At 34.8% G+C, this 23,193-nt stretch overlaps 1 protein-coding gene across 2 annotated transcripts; it reads left to right on the top strand.

Moving 5' to 3' along the window:
* Positions 1-1,309: 1,309 nt before the first annotated feature.
* LOC110669225 (protein RST1) lies at positions 1,310-22,197 on the top strand. 2 transcript variants are annotated; one of them, XM_021830763.2, is made up of 25 exons: positions 1,310-1,796; positions 2,027-2,311; positions 2,454-2,537; positions 2,695-2,971; positions 3,371-3,618; positions 4,164-4,347; positions 4,457-4,644; positions 4,762-4,862; positions 6,486-6,561; positions 7,402-7,533; positions 7,637-7,718; positions 8,403-8,475; positions 8,911-9,079; positions 9,252-9,382; positions 9,481-9,572; positions 9,970-10,061; positions 10,137-10,349; positions 10,445-10,522; positions 11,257-11,439; positions 11,595-12,494; positions 12,581-12,877; positions 14,099-14,758; positions 15,144-15,294; positions 20,332-20,450; positions 21,584-22,197. In XM_021830763.2, the coding sequence occupies exons 1-25, from the start codon at positions 1,404-1,406 to the stop codon at positions 21,944-21,946; spliced, it is 5,571 nt and encodes a 1,856-aa protein (XP_021686455.2). In that variant the 5' UTR covers positions 1,310-1,403; the 3' UTR covers positions 21,947-22,197. The 2 variants fall into 2 exon arrangements, with proteins under 2 accessions (XP_021686455.2, XP_021686448.2); XM_021830756.2 differs by having other exon boundaries at positions 20,326-20,450.
* The last annotated feature ends 996 nt before the right edge of the window (positions 22,198-23,193 follow it).

The following is a 23,193-nucleotide window of genomic DNA, read 5'->3' as shown; positions in this document are numbered from 1 at the left end:
TGATTTTTTTTTTTTTTTTAATCTTGAAACCACTATAGTTGATTGAGAACAACTCTAATAACATAATTTTTTGAAATGCAACCGTTCAAGGACATATTAATTGAACAGTAGCTATTCAATACATTTACCAATCGTGTTTGAAATAGTTGTTAGATATGAAACCTCTATTAACTACTCCAAATCTCTAATTCAAATAACACTTAAATAAATTATGATTACTTTAAATATAATATTGCAGTAACTTCATACAAGATCCCTAATTCTTCAATTGGTTCGATAATTTCTTATTATGGAGTACTTTTACTAGCCATTACTCTTTCCACTATTACTTGCAGGCTTTTGTTTTGATTTGAATACCAATTTCATTTTTATAAAAAAAATTTTATGTTTTCTTATTGAAAGTTTATTTTAATATACTTTAAATATAAAAGTTAGAATGTAAATTATTATTTTTTAAAAATTATTTCTACACAAGTGAGTTACTTTTGAAGCATCGGTAATTAAAACTTTTAAATGATTACATTTTATTTCGTTGAAAAACAAGCTGAGAAAGATTCACCAGCCAAACAATGCCTTGCATTTTTTAAGGGAAAAACGCTGCCGCCAAATTTTCAAAAAGCGAAGCGCATCGTTTTTTTTTTTTTTTTTAAGTAAATTACTATTTACTCGCTTGATTATATTAAAATTAAAATTAATAATTGGATTATATATTTTTAAAAATATATAATTTAGTTATTTATATTTATTTTTAATATTTAATTTTTTTATTTTTATCAATTCAATCATTTAAGAGATTAAAAAATGGTTAAAAAGATAACATTATTAATAATATTAAAATTTGGACAAAAATATTTATAATAAAAAATAAAAATATTTATTATTAACTGTAAAAATTAAATAAAATAATTAGAGAAAAAATTATAAAATAAAATTAAAACTTGCATATTTTTCAAAATATATGTATTAAATAATTAATTTTGCTAGAATATAATAATTAAAAAGATATTTAGTTTGAATTTTTATTTTTAATTTTTGATTTAAAATAAATTTTAATTTATGAATAAAATTAAAAATAAATAAATAATTATTTAATAAAATTACTTAAAAATATTATAATTATTAAAATAAAAATAATATTAATATTTTAAAAAATTATTAAAATAATAATAATTTTTATTTAATAAAAATAAAATTTTAAAATAAGTAATTAAATTATAAAAAATTATATTTTCTTTCTTGTTTGAATTAGTTTTCCAAACCAAACGTTAATGTACTTATGTTTGTAAATAATTTGTAAGTGGATTTCAATTACTTATGAATCAAACCAATCACCTCTCAATAAAAATTTTCCTCTTCCTTTATACTTCTGCTCTAGCTCTCTGCTTGTGTCTCTCTGTGTAGCAATGGACTCCTATATTCCTCTTCTGGAGAAAACCCGGGTCCCGCAACCCTCCCTCCAGAAATTTGCGGTGGTTTCAATATTTACGAAGCTCCGCTCCGCCCCGGCTTATCTCAACCCGGAATCCGATCCCGGAAGAGACGCCATCTCTCAGTGCCTCCATTCCTCATCTCCAGCCGTCGTCGACCAAACGGTTCGGGAGCTCTGCCGCCTCGTCTCGGACTCTAAATTGGAAGTCTCTCGCGGTTTGTTGGAGCTTCAGTCCGCACTCGAAGGCGCAGACTCGAAATTTGTTGGTTTATTTGTTAAAGGACTGGGATTTCTCATTCGGATCGGGTTTCAGAGGAACCATGGATCGTGGCGGCTTGGTTCCCCTGTCAATCACCCGTTTGTTAAGGTTAGTGAATTTTAGTTGGGCTTTAAATTTGAGTGAGCATTACATTCGATGAATTGTTTTGGAGTTTTTTTGGTTAATAGGCTCCCTATTGGATAAAATATGGATTATAAATATTGAAACAAAATTTAATTTGTTGACGTTTCAAGGAGATCAAAATTTATAAATTAAGTTATTCTAGTTGCATCATTGAAGAATTTGAGCGCTGATGCTATGATGGTTTTGCGTTGCAGATTTTATCTTGCAGAACTGAGGTTCAGTCTGAATTGGTACAGCAAGTTTTACTGTTTGTGGCACAGAATAGGCAGCTGGAAATGGCCCAAGTTTGTGAATTCTTGAGACCTTTTCTGAATTTTTCAATTCTACGCATACCCATCTCAAGTTCTTCGTCGTCTTTGTTTGCAAGGCATTTAATATCATCAATGGCTTCATTTTGTTGTTCTTTCCCTAATGAAGCAATTCCAATTTTAAAGCTGCTGATGGGTTGCCTCAAGTATTTGCCACACAGGAACTCAGATGTTAGTATGCCTGTTTAGAGATTGTCTCTTTCGCTATTCTGGTTATGCTATCCCCTTTTGATGTTTAAACTAAGTAAGTTTATGATGATAGCTTCTTTGCAATCTTGTAGTCATGGGGTACTAGTTTCTTGATAAAATGCAGGAACTTAGGGACTCTTATTGTTTTTTGGAATGCATAGTGGATGCGTATTCTGTGGTTTTGCGACACTTGGTCCGGATTGGATTGGTTAGTTTCCATGGTTCTATTTCATGGCACCTTCAGTCAATCTCTTGTTTCCTTCATGTCATCCATTACTGTTATAAGCGTCTGTAATTTGACTAACATCATTATTTAAAATTTTCCACACTAATCTGCTGTTATTTGTTTCTTCTCATGTTAACAGCTGGTTGCTGAGGCTCAATTGTTCAGTGTGGAATTGTCAGAGACTATACTTTCACTACTAACATGTCTGCCCGGGCATTCTGCTGGGGCTGAGCCAATTGTTGATCTAGTAAAGGGATTGTTTGTCATTCAGAAAGATCTTACCTTGTGTTATATACGTGAATTATCATCAACAGTGCTATGCTTATTTATTATCCTTATTCAATCTGATCTTGAACACGAACAACTGTCTTTATTGAGATTCATCATCTTCCTTTTAAAGTGGAAAAGTGAAAATGGTATGTCTATTTAATCTTTATCTTGCTCGTATGCAATATGCATTTGTCACCTTACAACAAATCCCCAGTTAAACTTCATCTCTTTTTGCCAAGTTATATGGTTAATTGGCTGTCATTATAAGATGCACTTTTACTTACCAGTCTTTTCAAAATCTTAGGCAAGGCATCCCTTCTTTCTCATAATTGCTTTTCTAGTAACCTTTACTGTTTATCATGTTTGCGTTTCTTGCACTTTATTTTGTGCATTGCATTTATAATAGTGAATTTAACAACTTCGTTTATTGTTTAAAAAAGAAACTCATTGTTCTCACTTAATTCTGTTTTGATCTTCTTGTGTGTATCATTGTTTTGTTCACTGCTAATGTGCTCATTTTTTATGGTAATTTATTTATTTCACAGAATTTGTTGATAGAATCAAATGTGATTTGAGTGAAGAGCTCTTATTCGCCTTTCCTGTCATCAGCCTTATGTCATCAACTTCTAGATATGTAAAAGGAGCAGCAGCTGATTTACTTCTTGTGTTGGAAAAGCTTCTTGTACAGCTGCTCAGAGAACCAAGGATTGAACTAGTCGCAGAAGGGAGATTTCCATCTATCAGCTCACCTGGGTCTATTGTTTATAGACTTTTGCAGCATCTGTGGTTTCAGGTTTTTTTTTTTATTATCTTTTTCTTCTTTTTCTTCTTCTTCTTCTTCTTCTTCTTCTTCTTGTAATAGCAGTAGTAGTAGTAGTAGTAATTGTTGTTGTTTTCTTCTTCTTGTGTGTGGTCTATGTCACTTTTCTGGTATTTTGTTCTCACCTCATCCCTTGTATATACATGTGATGTAAATGCTTGTTCTTGGCAGAGTTTAAGTTCATAATTTTGATTCTTAATTGATATAAAATCTAACATCAAATGACTTTCTTAAGTTTATATGATTTTAATATGAAATGAAATTGTATCTATATGGTGATACTAAAATACAATTGTTGCATCATATAGAAGAATGGTGCAATAGGCTTCATGTAGCCAATTCCATTTAATTGTGATAGGGGCTTCAGTGAGTTTGATTGAAGCAATTAAAATAAGACTCTAACTTTTTCTCTTTACTTGGCACCCAAAAAGAAAAAACAGAGAAAAGGGAAAAGAATTGCAACTTTTTGTGATATATGATGTTGAGGTTTTGTAAGATTTTTGTGTTCTGTTTTTCAGGACCAATATTCACTGTCAGCTTCCTTCTTTGTAAATTTTGCTTCTAGTGATAAAACTGATGCCAAAGGAATGTATAATCAAGCAAGATCTTGGGCTTCTCAATTAAGAGAATACTCTTTGCGGATCATTGACAGACGAAAATCTTCCCCATCCTTATCTCAGTCTGAAGAAACTTTTTTAAAGGGTAAAGAGCTCATAGATTATCTTGGTTTGTTTCATTTTCTTTTTATTTGCGCTTTCAAACTGAAGTTCCTTTCAATATATTCATATTATCACAACTATTTACCTTGTAGAAATGCCCCCATTGCTCAGTGCAATTACTGGTGTTTTGGTGATGCATCAATCATTGGGAAACATTGCGATAGATTTGTTGGCTACTATTGGTGCTATGGATCCTAAGCTGGGTGTTCCATTGTTGCTAGCCATTCTATTTTACTGTAACATTTTCACAAGAAATGATATTAATTACCAGGATATGTTGGTGAGCATTCCTATTTTCCTGGCCTCATGTCTAGTGAATCTTTTTGCAAGAGTTTATCAAACTTTTCCTTATGTGTCTTTTATCTATCATTTTTTTTTATAATTTTTTTCCTTTCAGCCAAAACTTTTGGCATTGCTTCCATCACTGGCTTCACATTTTTTGATGATACCACTTATAATTCAGACTATCCTGCCAATGCTTCAGAAGGATGGACCATCGTATGTACTCTCTATAACTCTTAATTTGTGGCTTTATTCTTGATTGTCGTAATTCTGTGCTGCATTTTATTTTGGAGCATTTTCACAGTTCATCATTATAGCACTGTATAATGCAGTGATAATAGCATTATAGCAATGCATGTTCTCTTTGGGGAAACCATGAGCTTATGCATCGTTTATGAATTTATATTTTTGTAAAATTAAAAAATAAAGGGGGTTTCACTGATGGTAATGCCCCTACTGACACACGCACCAAAAAAAAAAAAAAGGAAAAAGGCAATATAAAAATGCACACTGAAGAGGAAGTTATGTTTGTCAAATTTGTGTCTTTTTCTTCTCTGCCACCTTTTTACTCTTTGTGATGCTTGTTCTTTCTTATTCTTTTCTTTTTTCTTTTTGGTGAAATTTTTATTGTGGAACTTCAGTAAGTATTAAAGAATTTGGAATAGATTTTTATGTTATTATGAAGCAATGGTATCTGAATTCTTTGTTTCTTTTAATCATTCAACTTCCATTGCTATTGTTTTTAATCACTCTTTAGGGGTTATGATTATTATAAGCCTACTTTAAAGGTTTATCCATTTTTTGTTGAGGATAAAATTTCTGCTTACTTTGTGTGCAATTGTGCATAATTAATTATCAATGATTTACTTCAGCTTTAACCCTCAAAACCCACATCTTCCTCCCCCCCCCCCCCCCCCCCCCTCCCTTCTCTCTCTCCTCTTCCCCAGGAAGAAAACCCAAGCATAGAGTGTCATTTTAGGCACTTTTAAGGAATTGTTCCGACTTCCAAGTTATGACTATGAGGCAAGATTTGTACAACATGCCACCAATTGGCCACAATTATGTATTCACTGTTGTCTTTCATATTCTTACCTCCTTTTTAAGAGCATATATAGCTTCTCTCAAGGCCCACCATTCTAGGATAGGTTTCAGTAATACCACCATTAGAGTTATACTTATCAAGCACCTGAGTCAAATCACACATATGATAGGGTTATGTGATTAGAATAGATGCTTCGTATTTTCTAGACCTCCAATATATTAATAATATATTACAAACCAGCTGTTGATTCTCCTACATTAACTGTCAAATTCATGTTGGCTTGTCTCACTAATTTGTAGTTTTCATGTGTTGCCTGTTGGGGCTTGCACATGAGATCTCTCATTTCCTTTCATTGCTTCTGAAGTGGTTTCTTTTACACTATCTTACAATTTATGATGCTTGTAAAGATTCAAATGTAAACTTAACCATCCTTATTCATCAGTATTTTACTTGCTGCCCATTTAAGTTTCTACTTATGTTGTATCTAGTGTTTTAATAAATGTCTTTGTTTGCTACTTTAACTAGTACTTCTCATTTCTCTCATTATTCAGTTATAGAGTTCACATGTAAAATGTAAACTTAGCTGCCTACACATGTGCCCTATGTGATATACCTGATGAGATTTGGTGGAATTCCTTTCTTAATGTTAAATGTTTGTGAAGTACCATATGTTCACAAGAGTGGAAAACACATTTAAAATAAAATGGCATAATAATTAATCTATATTAGTTTTTTTATGATAGCTTCTGATATATCCCTTTTCTCTTTTGTTTCAACTGTAATTCTTCTTGTATCAGAGTGTTGTATGCTACAGGTGCTCGTTTGCTTTGTCAGACCTGGGCAATTAATGACCGTGCCTTTGGCAGTCTGCAGGCAAGATTCTCTTTGGCTTGTTGGTCTTATTAAGTAATTTTTTCTTTTTAATTTTTTTTGGGCAACATTCAAATAATTCAACATCAACAATGTGACAGAATAGTTTGAACAGTTTATATTTGGCTTTTGTGCTGCATATTATTTAATGAACAATTCCAGTTATGGAAAATTAAGGAGTTTAACTTAATTTAGTCTGACCTTAACAGCTAGCACCAATAACAACTTTAGACTTGGGTGGCATATAGCAAAAGTGCAAAAGCATGAATTGCCACACCTAGCAGGCTAGCACTCTGCAGAGTGTACTTGTTTGCAAGTTAAATCTGTATATGGACTTCTGTGGGTACTTCAATAATTCAATTGAGTAACTATTTAAATAAGTTCTCTCTCTCTCTCTCTCTCTCTCTCTCTCTCTCTCTCTCTCACCTGACATGGTGTTGAAAATGTTGATGTGCTTGACTTCTTCTTGATCCTTTTCTGTAAGGAGGTTTGGAATTGTGATCTAATGAAATATTATTTAACTACCTGGATGATTGGTGCAAAACACTGCTTCCTTCTCCTCTTTTCTATTGAACTGAAAAATAAAGGGGTACATTTGGTTACTTGCTGGAGCATGATGGGAGAGAAGCATTGGGGGTGAAGTGGGAAAAGAATGTTGCTTGAAAGAAATATTTGCATTTGATTTCTGTGAAAGTGTACATCCAGTAGGTTCATGTGAAGATGCAATGCCAAATGTTACAAAAATAAACTGCTTTTCCTCTTCACTGAGCTTTCTCCCTGCTTTTTTCTGAGTTCCTATTGCTATATTCCCCTGTTCTAATTCTAATTTAGTTGTTGACACAGACAGTTTTACTCCCAAAAGGGTTCACTGAGTTCAAGTCAGATAGAAATATCTGTGTAAGTCTGGCTACTTCAATTCGAGATGTTTGCAAGAAAAATCCTGATAGGGGTGTGGATATTATCTTGTCTGTCTCGGTATGTATGAATTAATATCTATTTTGTCTATGGATTCTGTTATAAGGTATCTGTTCTTTTATCATTATTATTATTGTTATTATTATTAAAACTTTTGTAACAGGCTTGCATTGAGAGCAAAGATCCTATTATTCAAGCACTTGGTTTACAAAGCCTGGCTCATCTATGTGAAGCTGATGTAATCGGTAATCTTGATTGTGCTCTGAACTGAATACTTCTTGTCATTTTATGTTTCTATCTCAAATACAGATTAGACTTGGAAAATGGGTTCCTTTTGCTCTTTTCATAATCTCTCCAAAATCCTCTCCATATTTCATAAAAATAATATAATGGTTGTTTGCACATCATTCTCTTCCACAATATATTTTGAGAGGTCAATTGAGCTATATAGTAATTTTTTTTGAACTTCTAATACAATGTTCTGCTAGGCAAGACATGGTTAACGCTCTATCAAGGGGCATATTCTGGTGCCTGAGCTCAGGTGCTTCACACTTGCTTATGTGAACCTGAAAGTGTGTTAGTAGAATGCAGACTCCCATTCCTCTTTAACGTGAACTTTCAGTGATTCTTAGCATGGATGTGCGGTTGTGTCCTGTGCACCTCCTCTTTTATGTTTATAGGAGGGTTATCAGCTCTTTGGCAAGTTTTCTTTAAAACACATTTGAACATTTTTTAAAATGTTACTTGGTTGAATTTATTGTTTTTCAATTTATAAGTATGCATATGTGTGCATATGCAGCTTGAGGATTGAAATTCTGATTATGTTTGTTTAAATGCATATGCCTTTAGATAAGAGTACAAATTGAACCTTGCATATCAAAATTATTTAAATTATGAACTTATAGTCACTTTGTTATATATCTATCCAGATTTTTATACTGCCTGGGATGTCATTGCAAAGCATGTGCTAGAATACTCCTCAGACCCAGTTCTTGCACAAAGGTATATATGTAACTATCAAATGAAACTTAAAATTGTGTCTCCAGTTGGACATCACTGATTATGTAACCAATGCTTGTCTAATTACAGAAATGGAGGCCAGGTTAGGTTAATGAATGAGTTAGCTAGCCTTTTGCAATGCCTAGGCATTGCAATCCACCCCTCCTTTTTTTTTTTTTCTAAAAAAAGAGAGAAGAATTCCCTGGTCATAAGGCATTACCTCATTAGAGCTTTGTCTTTGATAGTCTGTTATTTTTTACTTTCCTGCCAGGATAGATTGTTTCTTCACGAAGCTTCTGCTGCATTCTCTCTCCTTCTACCTTGTCCTATTTATATTGAATTTAATTCAAATTTCTACAAAATTTTGCCAATTTTTTCACCTTTTCTCTCAATTTAACGATAATTGCTAATTAGATGGACCTTGTGATTTCTGCTCAGCACATGCCTTCTTCTTAGATGGGGTGCTTTGGATGCTGAAGCATACCCAGAAGCTTCAAAGAATGTTTTGCGAATATTGTGGCATGTTGGTGCCTCCAAGCATGTTAGTCATGTGGTGCAATGGGCAAAGACAAGAGCTGCTGCATTCCAGGCCTTATCCCAATATGAGGTGAGCTATGTGCAATAAGAGAGTAGTCTATCTTTTCAAACTCTTTCCTGATTTTAGTTACTTCATCCTACTTATAATTTTACATGAAATATGTTCAAATTCTCTGCATTTTTATCTGATTTTGACATAGTTATGCAGTAATTTTTCTCTAAATAGCATGATGTTTTACTAGGTCTCACATATAGAAAAAGGAATTTCGGATTTCAAGAGAGAGAACATGGAGTTGCTTTTGTCTGAGTCAGATATCGACGTTCTCAAGGCCATGGAAGGATTTCAAGTCAAGATCATAACTCATGAACACATGTAGAGGACATATGATATATGAATATATATGTATACATCTGCTTCACATGCCACATATATGATATTGAACACTGATAATGAGGTTTCATTTGGTCCAGGAATAGGCGAAGATTGGTGAAGGAGAGAAAAGTCACGGGAAGCAAGATTGAGAAATTGCTGGATGTACTTCCTCAGGTTCTCTTCCCTTCAGGTATGATAAGATTGCTGGTAATTAAAAGTCCACTGTTTTACAGGTGAATCCCCCCACCCAAAAAAAGAAAAAATTGAAAAAGGAAGATGTGGCAAGTTTCATGAGAGGTTTATTGTTCAATCTTCACCATCTTTAATGCAGATTGAGAAGAAAATGGGTTAAGATATTAAGCAGTAGGGTTTCTTATTTCCTCGAACAAACAAAAAAAATTAGGGAAAAAAGAGAATAAATTAAATCAAATGAGCTATTAGTTCTCCAGAGATGAAATATATGTATACTAGGCATTTAGAGACTGAGGGTTATAATTGCTTATCATGGGTCTTCTTACAGTACATTATAATTGCTTATCATGGGTCTTCTTACAGTACAGTTAATAAAGTAAGCTCCCACTGTGCAGACAAAAAAAGTAATGCTGGGAAGCTACCTGGTGCAGCTCTATTATGCATTTCATTTACCCCTAAAGATGCGAACAGTCTAGGGATTTCGAGAGTAAGATAATCCTATGTTGAAGTTCTTTTCTTCAGAATTTACCGTGGTTTTAAATCTGCATTACTTTCTGTCCAGGCACTAGATGTCCATGTTGCATATGAGAATACATTGGTGGAAATAGCTTCTTCTTTTCAGCTCTCAAGAAACATTTTTGTGGCCCTTCTTTCACTGCAATCATGGAAAACCTTCATGCGCCGCTGGATGAGGGCTAGTCTATTATCGCTTGATGCAAAAGCTCCATCTGTTGTATTAGATAAAACTTCTAAAGCTGCTAACAATATCCTCAGGGTTCTCTGTTCACTTGTGTTTTTCATTACTTCTATAGTACTGCCAGTCTATTGTGGCTATCTAGTACAATTTTTTTTACAGATTTTGTCATGCAGATTATGATGCGACTTGCTGAAGAATCTATCCCGAGATCTGCTGAAAATATTGCCCTGGCTGTTGGTGCACTCTGTGTGGTAAGAGATTTAATATAGTTGTGGATCTCTCAAGAATTCAGTCTGACTGCTCATTAATGCCTTGACTATGCGAGTCTGGGAGATATGGGACAGTCATAAAATCCATTTACATCTCCCCATGAGCCTGGGTATCCATTCTGCCTGGCCTGTAAAAAGCTGGACGTGGGCTGGTTTTTTGTCCTTGGGCCCAACATGGCCAAGGCCCATCTTCAAAGTGGATCAGGCTGGGAATTTGTTGTTATAGGTTAAATGGATGTTTGACCTATTTCAAAAATTTCAAATTAAAATGTGTATCCAAGAGGGGGAAAACTTACTAGGGGCATTTAAACTACTGTTTTCAACAGCTATATAGCCACTTAGAATGGTTATTGAAGCCAAAAGAACATAAATTTTGGGGGTATGGTGTGTTGGGTATATGTTTTAATGGGGCACCTTTTGCTGGGCCTTGCTGCAGCCAAAATAACATGTCCCAGCATGGCCTACTATTTTATCCTGTAGGTTGTATTGTACCAACTGCCAAGCACTGCCTGCAGTGTGCTGGCACAGACTGCCTGACTCATTTTACAAATCTGTCTTATTCTGTTGAAGGTCTAATAAGTATCAAATGGTCATTCAGAACTTCTGAATTTTTGGTGTTGATCTCTATCTAAATTGCAATTTACTCATATGAGAAACTGGATTTTATGATTGACATACTTTGGTCATTCCATTGTGTCTTTGCTTGCTATTGTCAGGTCTTGCCTCCATCTGCCCATACTATTAAATCAACTGCTTCAAAGTTTCTATTAAATTGGTTGTTCCAGTATGAACACGAGCATCGTCAATGGTCATCTGCAATATCTCTTGGATTGATTTCAAGTTGCCTACATGTAACTGATCATAAGCAGAAATTTCAAAATATCACTGGACTCATAGAGGTATGGAGATCTGTGGTTCACTACAGTAGAACAGTTTCCAAATGTTCTGTTTCAGTGTATGTATAGATTGCAGAATGAGAATTTATTTTTTTGGTGGGACTAGTTAACTCAATATTCTATTTATGACCTATTTTATTGAAAATTTGTGCTCTTAGGTTTTGTGTGGCAGCAAAAGCACCCTTGTTAAAGGAGCATGTGGGGTTGGCTTGGGTTTTTCATGCCAAGATCTTCTTGCCAGAGTTGAAACTGCTGACAGCAATGACTTGGACAGAGAAAACTACAAGATACAGGAGTTTGCTTTGCTAGGGAAGGTAGTTAGGACATTACTTCTGATGACAAGTCAGCTCAGTCAAACTTCATATGATATTCTAGAAGGTCTGTCTGCATACTTCCCGTCCGGCATTGGTGATTTGGAACCCAATATGACTTCTGAGCTGTTTCTTGAGAAGCGTGATGACTTGGAGGAAGATATTTGGGGTGTTGCTGGCCTTGTCCTTGGCTTGGGTAGCTCTGTTGGTGCAATATACAGAGCTGGGGCACATGATGTCGTGCTTAAGATAAAAGACTTAATTCTATCATGGACTCCTCATTTGGACACTCTAGTAATTAACTCTGGGCTTTCTGGTGAAGGAGCAGACAAAGTTTTATCTGTAGGATCCTGTCTAGCAATTCCTGTTGTTGTGGCTCTCTGCCGGAGAGTGGAATTGATGAATGAGAATGAACTAGATCATCTAGTGAATGGTTATACTGAGCTTATATCTGAGTTACTGTCTGTGAAAAAGTCTGGTACCATCCATCAGAGCTTGTTGATGGCATCATGCGTCGGAGCAGGAAGCCTGCTTGCCTGCATTTTGAATGAAGCTGTGCACCCTATTAAAGTTGAACACATCAAAGGCTTACTGGAATTTTTTAGAAAATGCTACTCTAATCCTTACCATGCTCTTGTTCATATGGGTGGGATGCTTGGAGTAGTTAACGCTATGGGAGCCAATGCGGGGTTTTTATTTCCTGGTTACCATTCCTCTTCTTCAGTGAGGACTGGTTATCAACAAAAGGTTTGATCATATCTTCTTTTGATATTTTGGAAGAGTGAGGCTACTATGGCTTGACATATATAACACTTATTCTATTTGTTTGATAGGAATCTTCTTATGTCTTGGGTCCTCTACTTTCAAGCCCTATTTGTGAATCACATTTGACAGCATTAATTCAAGAAATATTCCTTGTTGCTCAAAATTCTGATGATCTCCAAATGAAACAAATTGCAGCTTGGGCAGTTTCTTTCCTCAGAAATCTTTTATGGTCCAAGGAACTGCTAGATGTTGACAATAGTGTTCAGACTGATGTTGCCAATTCCAAAATGGTTTCTCGCAGTTTTTCTGAGGACTCATTAGTTATGAAACTATCTTTGTGGCTAATGCATCTGAATTATTCTGCGGTATGTCTGTCAAGTCGGCAGTGACACCATTATATGATGCTTATCTGTAGTTTTACTTGTCTGCTTGTTGCCTTTATTTAGAAAAAAAAAAGATATACAAATTTGTTCCCCCTCTGCCTGTACTGTGCTCTTTAGCGCCATTCCGCTTTATGCAGCCATGATATTAGCCTATGGCTCCCTTAGTGCCTGTTTGGCATTGTGGTTGAAGGGCAAAAACTGCTTTTCAGGAAAAAATCTATTTTATATGCTGTTGAAAACAATAATTTGGAAAAAGATGATTTGTTATTTTAATATTGTTATGACTAAAACTTACCAAATTTGATTTTAAATCATTTTTAATACTCTTCAACTAATATATTTTAAAAAGTGATTTTCTTAATAACATTTCCAACAACGTCCAAAATAGACCCTTAAATGGTGGAAGACCTTTAGCCCTAACCAGTGTTCAGGGATCAATAAATTAATTGCTCTATTTTGCAGTGTTGCTTTCTTTTCACTTAATCTCCAGTTCTCCACTAAAGATCCCCTATGTCATGAACTAGACGTTCATTGCAGCTGACACTCTCCAAAAAATCATAGTGCTTGTGGTTTTAGCCATCTGGTCTAGAACTAGCTCTATAGGCTTCCTTGAATGGTCCATCACTCTCTTGATATTTGATTAATTTTTGGCATTGTTGCTTATGTACAGATTTTCAGGGTGTCTTAGTCATTAGAAAAGTCTCTCTCTTTAGACCAAGGCAACTAAGCTTGACTTACGGCATATTTGATTTAATTTGGACAGAGGGACTCCCATTTTTGACGGAAGCAAATGTCATTGCTGAAATAGTTTAATTTCCAAAATACAAGGTCCAAGTTGTTATTAATGGTAAAATCTAGGGAATAAGTTATATACTTCCCTTAAAAAAAAAACAACTACTGGTCAGTTGTAACATTTTGTTCCCCGTGAATCGTGATAATACTCATCTGATCAAAATCACATTGGACCTCTCATTTTCTGTGAAATCATTAGACAAACTACTTTGAACATGTTCTTGCATTAATTATCTATTTGCTTGCAAACACCATTTACTTCTTCTGCTCTGATCATTGTTGAAGGATAGTTTTGGGAAAACTGATCTCTGTATAAAGGGAAGAATTATCTATGAATGCTCATCATTTTTTTTCTCTCCCTTAGCATTTGATTTATCAATTCTAATTTTTGTCATGAATTTTTGAGTTCAGGTAGGTATCATTCCACATGTTGGCACAGTATCAACTGTTTTAAGATGTCTTTCAGGAGCTCCCAGATTGCCAACCATGGATTGGGGATCAATCATTAGACGCTGCATGAGATATGAAGCTCAGGTTTCTGAGTTGTTACCACCAGATTCAGCTCTTGAGAAGGGAAGCCTTAGGAAGGATGCTCTTCAATTCTCAATTGCTCATGCAAACCAATTTGATCCGCTCCTGACTTTCCTTGATGAACTATCTGACCTGTCCAGATTCAGGACTCTTGAGCTGAATCTACAGTCATGTCTACTTGTACATCTAGCTGACCTGACAAAAATATTCTCAGATTCCCGGCTAGAGAAATTATTTGATGATATTGCTGAGTTCTTTTCTTCAGATTATTCGCCCAAAATGTATAACTCTGATCAGAAAAGGTCATTGAGGATATCATTCTGGAGGGGCCTCTGCCAGTGCCTAGATGAAGATTCGCTCTGCACCCCTGAATACATGCCAAATGTTGAGAAGTGCATGGAAGTGCTATTTTCCTTGTTGCCTGCATCAGAATCAGCTGCCATCCTAGAAGCACATATGCTAAACCCTGCACAAGAGTGGTATGAGGTAGTTAAATGTTTAGCAAAAGCTCGAGGGGATTGGTTATTAGATTTCCTGCAGGTAAACATGATGCTTTTATCTATATTTTCCAAGTGGACGATTTTTTCTCCCAGAATAGTCTTGCTTCACTATGCTACTTTAGGAACATCATTTGATTATCAGAATGAGTCTTCTGTCGTAAATAACCATTAAAGGAATTGTATTTCTATGAGAAATGAACTTCTGTGCTTGTGAAAATTTTTAAAGGAACTTTTTTTTTTGTGGTTTTATGAGAAAACAAAGATTGGATTTTTTTTATCCTTCAAATGATATTTAATCACTTAATTGATATCTAATTGCATAGTTGAGTCAATTAGTTTAGAATTGGGACTTAGTTGATTTGAGTTTCTGTTGTCATTATTTCATTTATGTTTGATGGCTTGTATATTCTTCGTGTGCTTCACAGGTTCCACCGGTAAATCTAGTACAAGGAGATGAGCAATTTAATGAAGTCCTAAAGAAGATTGTAGCAAAAGCCAAGCTAGTAAGGATTGGCTCCATCACATTGACCGAGCTTGGAAGACTAAAAGCTTATATATTGAACTCTAGATCACATGGTTAGTTTCTTTGGTGTGGTAGTTGGGTAGATACAAATTAGTACTGATTCAGACATTGTTATATTGGCATATTTGTGCAATGTTATGTAGAAAGAGATAATTTTCCTTAATTTCAATTAATCTGTACATGGGTATATATATACAATTGATTCCTACAATTGTGTTCAACTAATTAGAAAGAAATCCTAAATAAGAAATCCTAAATAGGAATACAGAATACAGAATATACAGAGAAATAATATAGTGATTGACTTTCCATAACACTCCTCTTCAAGTTGGAGCATAGATGTTAATCATGCCCAACTTGTTACAAATGTAGTCAATCCTAGCTCCATTCAGAGCTTTTGTGAAAATATCTCCTAACTGCTCTTCAGTTTTGATGTGTCCTGTTGAGATGATCTGTTGTTGAATCTTTTTACGAACAAAGTGACAATCAATCTCAATATATTTAGTCCGCTCATGATACACCAGATTAGAAGCAATATGGAGAGCAGCTTGATTATCACATCACAATTTCGCAGGCAGGGAGGTCTTAAAACCCGTCTCATCTAGTAATTGAAGTATCCACATTACCTCACATACTGATTGTGTCATGGCTCTGTATTCGGATTCAGCACTAGATCAAGAAACTACACTCTGCTTTTTGCTTCTGCAAGACACCAAATTTCCTCCAACAAAAACGCAATATTCAGTAGTTGACCTCCTGTCAACCTTAGATCCAGCCTAGTCGGCATCTGAAAAACATTCAACATTCAAATGCCTATGATTACCATATAACAAACCTCTTCCTGGAGCGCCCTTCAGATAACACAAGATTTGTCCCAAGGCTTCCCAATGAGCAACATTTGGGGAAGACATAAACTGACTTATCACACTAACGGCATAAGCAATGTCAGGACGAGTAACTGTAAGGTAGTTCAATTTTCCTACCAATCTCTTGTATCTCTCTGGATCCTCAAACAACTCACTATCCCCTGCTAACAGTTGTAAATTTGGAGTTATTGGTGCACTACAAGGCTTGGCACCTAATTTTCCTGTCTCTGTCAATAGATCGAGGACATATTTTCTTTGAGACAAGAAAATACTCTTCTTACTTCTCATAACTTCAATACCCAAGAAATACTTTTAACAATCTCAAGTTTTTGGTTTGAAACTGGGTTTGGAGGAAGGTTTTAAGAGATGAAATACTTGCAGAGTCACTCCCAGTGATGACAATGTCATCCACATAGACTACTAGGAAAATTAGACTAACCTCAGATTGCCTATAAAATACTGAGTGATCACATTTGCTCTTTTGCATACCAAATTCCTGTACTGCTTCACTGAATCTCCCAAACCAGGCCCTAGGATTTTGTTTCAAGTCATAAAGAGACTTCCGAAGCCTACAAACTTTACCCAACTCCCCCTGAGCAACAAACCCAGGTGGTTGCTCGATATACACCTCCTTCTGAAGATCACCATGAAGGAAAGCATTCTTGATATCCAATTGGTGTAGGGCCAATCATATGTAGCTGCTAAAGAGATAAGCAAGTGAACAGAAGTAAGTTTAGCTACAGGAGAAAAAGTGTCAGAATAATCAACCCCATATGTCTGAGCATATCCTTTTGCTACAAGGCATGCTTTCAACCTAGCCACAGAACCATCAGGATTTACCTTTACTATAAATACCCATTTGCAACCAATAGCTTTCGTATCAGTGGGCAAAGGCAACAGTTCCCATGTACCATTAGCATCTAAAGCCTCCATTTCCTCTTTCATAGCAGCACACTAGCCAGGATGAGACAGTGCCTTACCAACAGTATTAGGGATAGTAACAGAGTCTAAATATGTAACAAAACACCGAGAACAAGAAGACAATTGATTATAAGAAACAAAAGAAGAGAGAGGGTAAGTAAATGAACGTTTGCCTTTACGAAGAGCAATGGGTAAGTCTAGATCAGAATCATGATCAGTATGAGATACAGGATTTCCCAACGAAGTAGCTGGTGGAGGATCTGAGTCAGGAATCTCCAATCTCCTGGAATAAACATGAACAACGGGAGGTCGAGTAGGTCTAGAGACAGAAGGAATAGGCTGTGGGAGAGGACTAGACATTGGTTGGACAGTATATATTAAGAGATCATCCTCCTCCTCTTGACTCTCATACACAGATGATTGAGGAAAGAATGGAGTGGACTCAAAAAATGTGACATCTGCAGAAACAAGATAATGATTAAGAGTTGGAGAGAAACAACGGTACCCTTTTTGGAGCTGGGAGTACTCAAGGAAGACACATTTGAGAGACTTTGGATCCAATTTACTAACCTATGGACGAACATTACGCACAAAACAGGTACAACAAAAAGTACGGGGTTCAACAGGAAACAAAAATTTTATAGGAAACAAAGCAGTATAAGGAATATCCCAATTAAGGACAGAAGACGGAATATGATTGGTAAAAAAACATGCCGTAAAAACTACATCCGCCCAAAAGTGTTTAGGAACTTTCATTTGAAAAAGAAGAGCACGATTTACCTCAAGAAGATGCCGATTTTTTCTTTCGGCCACGCCATTTTGGGATGGGGTATCCACATAGGAAGACTGATGAAGAATGACATTTTGTGTCATATAAGACTGAAATTGTGCTCAAAAGTATTTTTTGACATTCTCACTTCTTAATATGCGCACAGAAATATTAAATTGAGTTTTGATTTCATTACAAAAGGCACAAAAGATAGAAAACAACTCAGAACGATTCTTCAATAAATATAACCAGGTAATACGAGAGTAATCATTAATAAAAGTAACAAAATAACGAAATCCAGTTTTAGAAGTAACAGAATAAGGACCTCAAATATCAGAATGAACTAACTCAAAAGGGGATGAAGCCGTTTATTGACTCTAGACACAGAAGGCAAACGATGATGTTTTGCAAACTGACACAACTCACATTCTAGTATTGATAAAAACTGAAACTGAGAATATAGCTTCTTCATGGTAGACAATGAAGGATGATCCAATTTATAATGAGCTTTAAGAGGTGTTAAGGTACTAGAGCAAACAAGCGACCGCGATACATGATTTTCCAGAATGTAGAGACCATTTGACTCACGTCCTCTATCAATAATCTGCTTCGTCGTAAGATCCTGAAACAAACACTGGTTAAGAAAAAATGAAACAGAATAATTTAAGGTACGAGTAAGTTTATTAACAGAAAGTAGATTAAAAGAGAATTTTGGTAAACACAAAACAGATGACAAAGAAATTGACGAAGTCGGGTTCGCAGTTCCAGAACCCATGACACAAGAAGTAGAACCATCAGCTAAAGTAACAGTAGAGGAAGTGAGATTAGACTAAAAAACAGATAGAAGACTAGAATTACCTGTCATGTGATCTGTCGCACCAGAATCAATAACCCATTTGGATGAGAAAGACACAAGGCATGTAGTGAATTTACCTCACTCAGCGATAGCGGTGACAGGGGAATTGGTAGGCTTTAGAGACGCCTGATACTGGGAAAACTATGCAAAATCCTCTGCAAATATCAAAACAGTTTTCTCAGAGGAAGATACTGTAGAATCCTTTGCAGCCATATTTGCCATCTGTGATCGCTGATTTTTCCTCTGAAGTTGCGGACAATTATATTTTGTATGGCCAGGCTCATGGTAATAATAACAAATGACTCCTCTTAAGTCCTGATTAGAACTAGCCTCTCCATTACGCTGATTACTTCTGTTGCCTGTAATTTCATCTCTACTTCCTCTTCTATTACCCTGTTGTCCATTTGGATTACGGCTAATAAGAACACTACTAGCAGGCTGTGAAGATTGGATACTCTCTGTACGAAAGACCCGTGTGAACGTTTCATGCAAAGAGGAAATCTCAAAATTGGAGAGAATCTGAGATTTGGTCGTCTCGTACTCTGAAGGAAGGCCTGCAAGAAAACTCATAACAGCCAATTGCTCCCGTTGAGCCTGCTGAACTTTCACATCAGGACTAAAAGGTAACAACACATTAAGTTCCTCATATACCGGTTTAAAATCCATAAAATAAGCCGTGAGAGACTTATCCTCTTTCTCAGCACGGTAGAATGCCTTACAAATATCATAAATATTGGAGATATTCCCTTTACCAGAATACAGAAAATCTAAGTAATCTACTAATTCCTTAACAAATTCACAGTGATTAATTAAACTAATTATCTCACTGTGAATCGAGTTCCGAAGCTGTAAAAACAGCCGAGCATCCTCCCTTAGCCAGGTTTGTCGTGTATCATCAGTAGGTGGATTTTTAGTAAGGTGATCATCCTTGTCAATGCTACGCAAATAGACCCTAACAGTCTTACTCCACTCCAGGTAATTCGAACCATTAAGTTTGTGTTTTGCGATCATAGTCATCAATGGAATCACATCAGAAATAACATTCTTATTGTCTGCAATTTATTGAGACAAAGAAAACTAACTGAAACGCTAATCCAAAGTGCTTATAGCAGCAAAATAACCCAAAATCACAAATCAAGCAAATACCGAAATAGGATCTGAGAGCCAAACCTCAGAAGTCCTTTAATGGTGTACTGGATCAGGCAACAGCACACAGTGGTGGAATGAGGGGGTTGAGGCGACGCCGGCGATGTTGATCGGAGTCGAAACGGCCGGTCGGCGGCCAAGGTCTCTCCTGAGCTGGGTGGTGAGAACAAATAGTCACCCTAGATAGATAACCTGCTCTGATACCATGTAGAAAGAGATGATTCTCCTTAATTTCAATTAATCTGTACATGGGTATATATATACAATTGATTCCTATAATTGTGTTCTACTAATTAGGAAGAAATCCTAAATAAGAAATCCTAAATAGGAATACAGAATATATAGAGAAATAATATAGTGATTGACTTTCCATAACATGTTAAATTGAATTTGAGTTGCAATGTGGTTGTCCTCCTCTAACCCATTATTTCCTTTTTTTTCTGCCCCACCCAGCACTTGCCCACCAAAAAATAAAAAGCATTTATGGCTGAAAACTGCTTTTCATGCTTATTCTAACTTGCTGTAGTTGCAGGTATTTGGAATGTGCTTGTTGAAGTTGTAGCAGCTTTGCAATATGCAGAGGGAAGTGTCAAAAGACACTGGCTTGTTGATGCTGTGGAAATTAGCTGTGTATCCAGTTATCCTTCGACGGTAGGCATATCTTCCCTTACTGCAAATTGGAAAATGGATGGGAGAAATGTTTCCAAAACAATCACCACTACTCCAGCTTGCATGCGTGATGGTTCTGTTTGTTCAATAGCATGGCATAGTATGTTGTGCCATTAATTTCTTTTAGTCCAATATGGATAATTCCTCCTATTGAGCCAACAAGAACAAAAAGGGAAAGGGGGTTTTTGGGGGGGGGGGGGGGTTGTGGGGAGAGAGGGATATGTATGGTTAATTGAAAACAAATGGTAAATTTAGGTTGCTATGATTAATTTTACGTCGCTTTTATTACTTAAGGAACAGAAGTTTGATTTTCATCAAAATGTTACCCTGTTCTTTAGTGTTGTTACATTGTCCCTGAATCTGTTAATGGAGTGCTGACCTAGCAATAGCTCAGAGGCAGAAGCAGGGGAAGGGGAATTGCCATGGCAGTACTCTGTTAATGAATTTAGAAAAACAATATGAAGTGCGGATTTCACACGTTATATCACTTTATCACTTTAAGGAACAAAAGTTTGATTCTCATCAAAATGGTGCCTTGAGCTTTTGTCCTGTTACATACTCGCATTTTCTTTGAATTTGTTACGTGTTGACCTAGCAATAGGTCAGAAGCAGGAGCACGGGAAGGGAAATTGCCACGTTAGTACTCTGTTAATGAGTATAGGAAAACAATGTCAATTGCAAAAGTTCAGGTAAAATTTTTGTCGCTTAAGTGATAAAGTGCTAAACCACATAGTAATCTTATGAAATTATTTCCTTTTTTGGGATAATTTCACAGATTTACCCTGTGGTTAAAATAAACTAATTTCTTCTAGTACTTCGAAATTGAATCAATTGGTTTGGTTTGTATCACTTATACTATGTGTGCAGTTTATTCAATCCATCAAGATTGTGCTTAAGCTTGCATTGACATCATTCGTATCCATTTCCATGTTGAGCTTGTTTGCTCTTTTTAGAGTTTATTCACTTCTCTTTAAAATGTTAAAAAATGGTATACGAGGGACTCAATAGCTCTGCTTTGCAGTGACATAATTGGCATGGATACTTCAATAGTTTTTCTCTACTGCTATTTTTTTTGTTTTATTTTTGTTGATGCTTATTATTTTCTTATCCTATAGGCACTCCAATTTCTTGGTCTGTTATCTGGAAGCTGCTGCAAATATATGCCTCTTCTGACTCTGGACCGATTAACAGTATTGAGCGATCTACCAGTTACCCTTCATTCTCTTTTGACAGAACCCAGTTGGGAAGTAGTTGCAGAATCCATTGTTTCTCATCTTCTGGTATCAACAGAACGCATATACCACTGGGTTACCGACATGGTCCTCGATGATGGTGCTCCAAATGTGCAACCTATTGACGAAAGTGAAAATGACATGGTTGCTTTTCTATTGCCTGTGATGCATCAGGTCTGTTTATCTTTGAAAGATTATTTACCCCTGGAGAAGCAGCTTAGGCTTGCCAACATTGTGGTCAAATGAGGCTTGTTAATAGGTCATTTGCACAAGGGAAAAGCAGGAAACCTTCAATGGCAGTTTTTTTTCCCTGCAATTTGAGACCACTTTGATTGTAAATATTCTTCTTCTTGTTCTTCTTCTTCTTCTTCCTGTATTTTATTTTTCCACTAAATCATAACATTTAATAGGTTATTGTTTTTTATTATTACTGTAGTTATGAGAATTCATTAACTTCTTGAAATTAAAGTGTCTGAAATTTCATTCATTGTTATAAATGCCTGCAAGCAGCATGCTATCCGTTTGTTGCCCTTTTTCTGGATTAATAAATAAAATTTGTACCATGCTATCTCCTACAATCTCCCAGAATTTGATTTTTAAAAAGTCATGATAAAAAAAAAATGAACTTGTAACATTTTTTCAATTGTACTGAAAATTATGGAAATTGTTAATGCAGTATTAAAATATTAATATTAAAATATTAAAATTGATTCAATTGATATTAATTATTGTTTAGTGTTTTTGTTACTTATGAGAAAGAGGGTTCATGGATCTTTGGCGATAATTATTGTTTAATTGTTAAGATTTGATAAAATTTATAATTTAGTTGTTACCGTTAAAATTTTAGTTATTATTAATTTTAATAAAAATTATTAAAATACTTTTATTTTTATTTTTAATTTAAAAAAAATTTAATTTTTGAGATTTTATTTAATTAATAATTTAGTTTCTTAGATTTAATTAATTTATAAATTAATTCATATAATTTTAAAATTAAGTAATTTAGTCTTTAATATTTTAATAAATCTATAAGTTAATGAATATTGTTGAAATTATGATTAATTTCTCATTAAATTTAATAAAAATATTAAAATATTTTTAATTCTATTTTTAATTTAAAAATAATTTAATCATTGAAGTTATATTTTAATAACAATTTGTGTCCGATTCATATTTCTTTCTTTATATATATATATATAATTATTTATTTATATATTATTAAAATAATAATAATATAAATTAATTTTTTATAAAATTATAAAAGTTTATTTATAAATATATGAATAATTTTATAATTAATAAAAAATTTTAAGGATATTGAAATAATTAATCTATATTTTAATAATTTAAATTTAAAATTTTTTAATTTAATAAAATTGTTAATGAAATAAAATTTCTGAAATTAAATTATTAAGAAAATAAAATTTTAGGGATTAAATTATTTTTATGTTAAAAATAAAAATAAAAATATTTTAATATTTTTTTAAAATTAA

Source organism: Hevea brasiliensis, chromosome 18, assembly GCF_030052815.1.
Source record: "Hevea brasiliensis isolate MT/VB/25A 57/8 chromosome 18, ASM3005281v1, whole genome shotgun sequence".
Taxonomy (NCBI): domain Eukaryota; kingdom Viridiplantae; phylum Streptophyta; class Magnoliopsida; order Malpighiales; family Euphorbiaceae; genus Hevea; species Hevea brasiliensis.
This window is presented reverse-complemented; position numbering and strand designations above follow the sequence as displayed.

Bases quoted from the DNA above. Each gene is read 5' to 3' on its own strand.
- LOC110669225 (XM_021830756.2), top strand. From the start codon at position 1,404: ATGGACTCCTATATTCCTCTTCTGGAGAAAACCCGGGTCCCGCAACCC. The intron at 2,972-3,370 runs GTATGTCTATTT...TTTATTTCACAG, and splicing joins AAAGTGGAAAAGTGAAAATG to AATTTGTTGATAGAATCAAA. The intron at 12,878-14,098 runs GTATGTCTGTCA...TTTTGAGTTCAG, and splicing joins TGCATCTGAATTATTCTGCG to GTAGGTATCATTCCACATGT.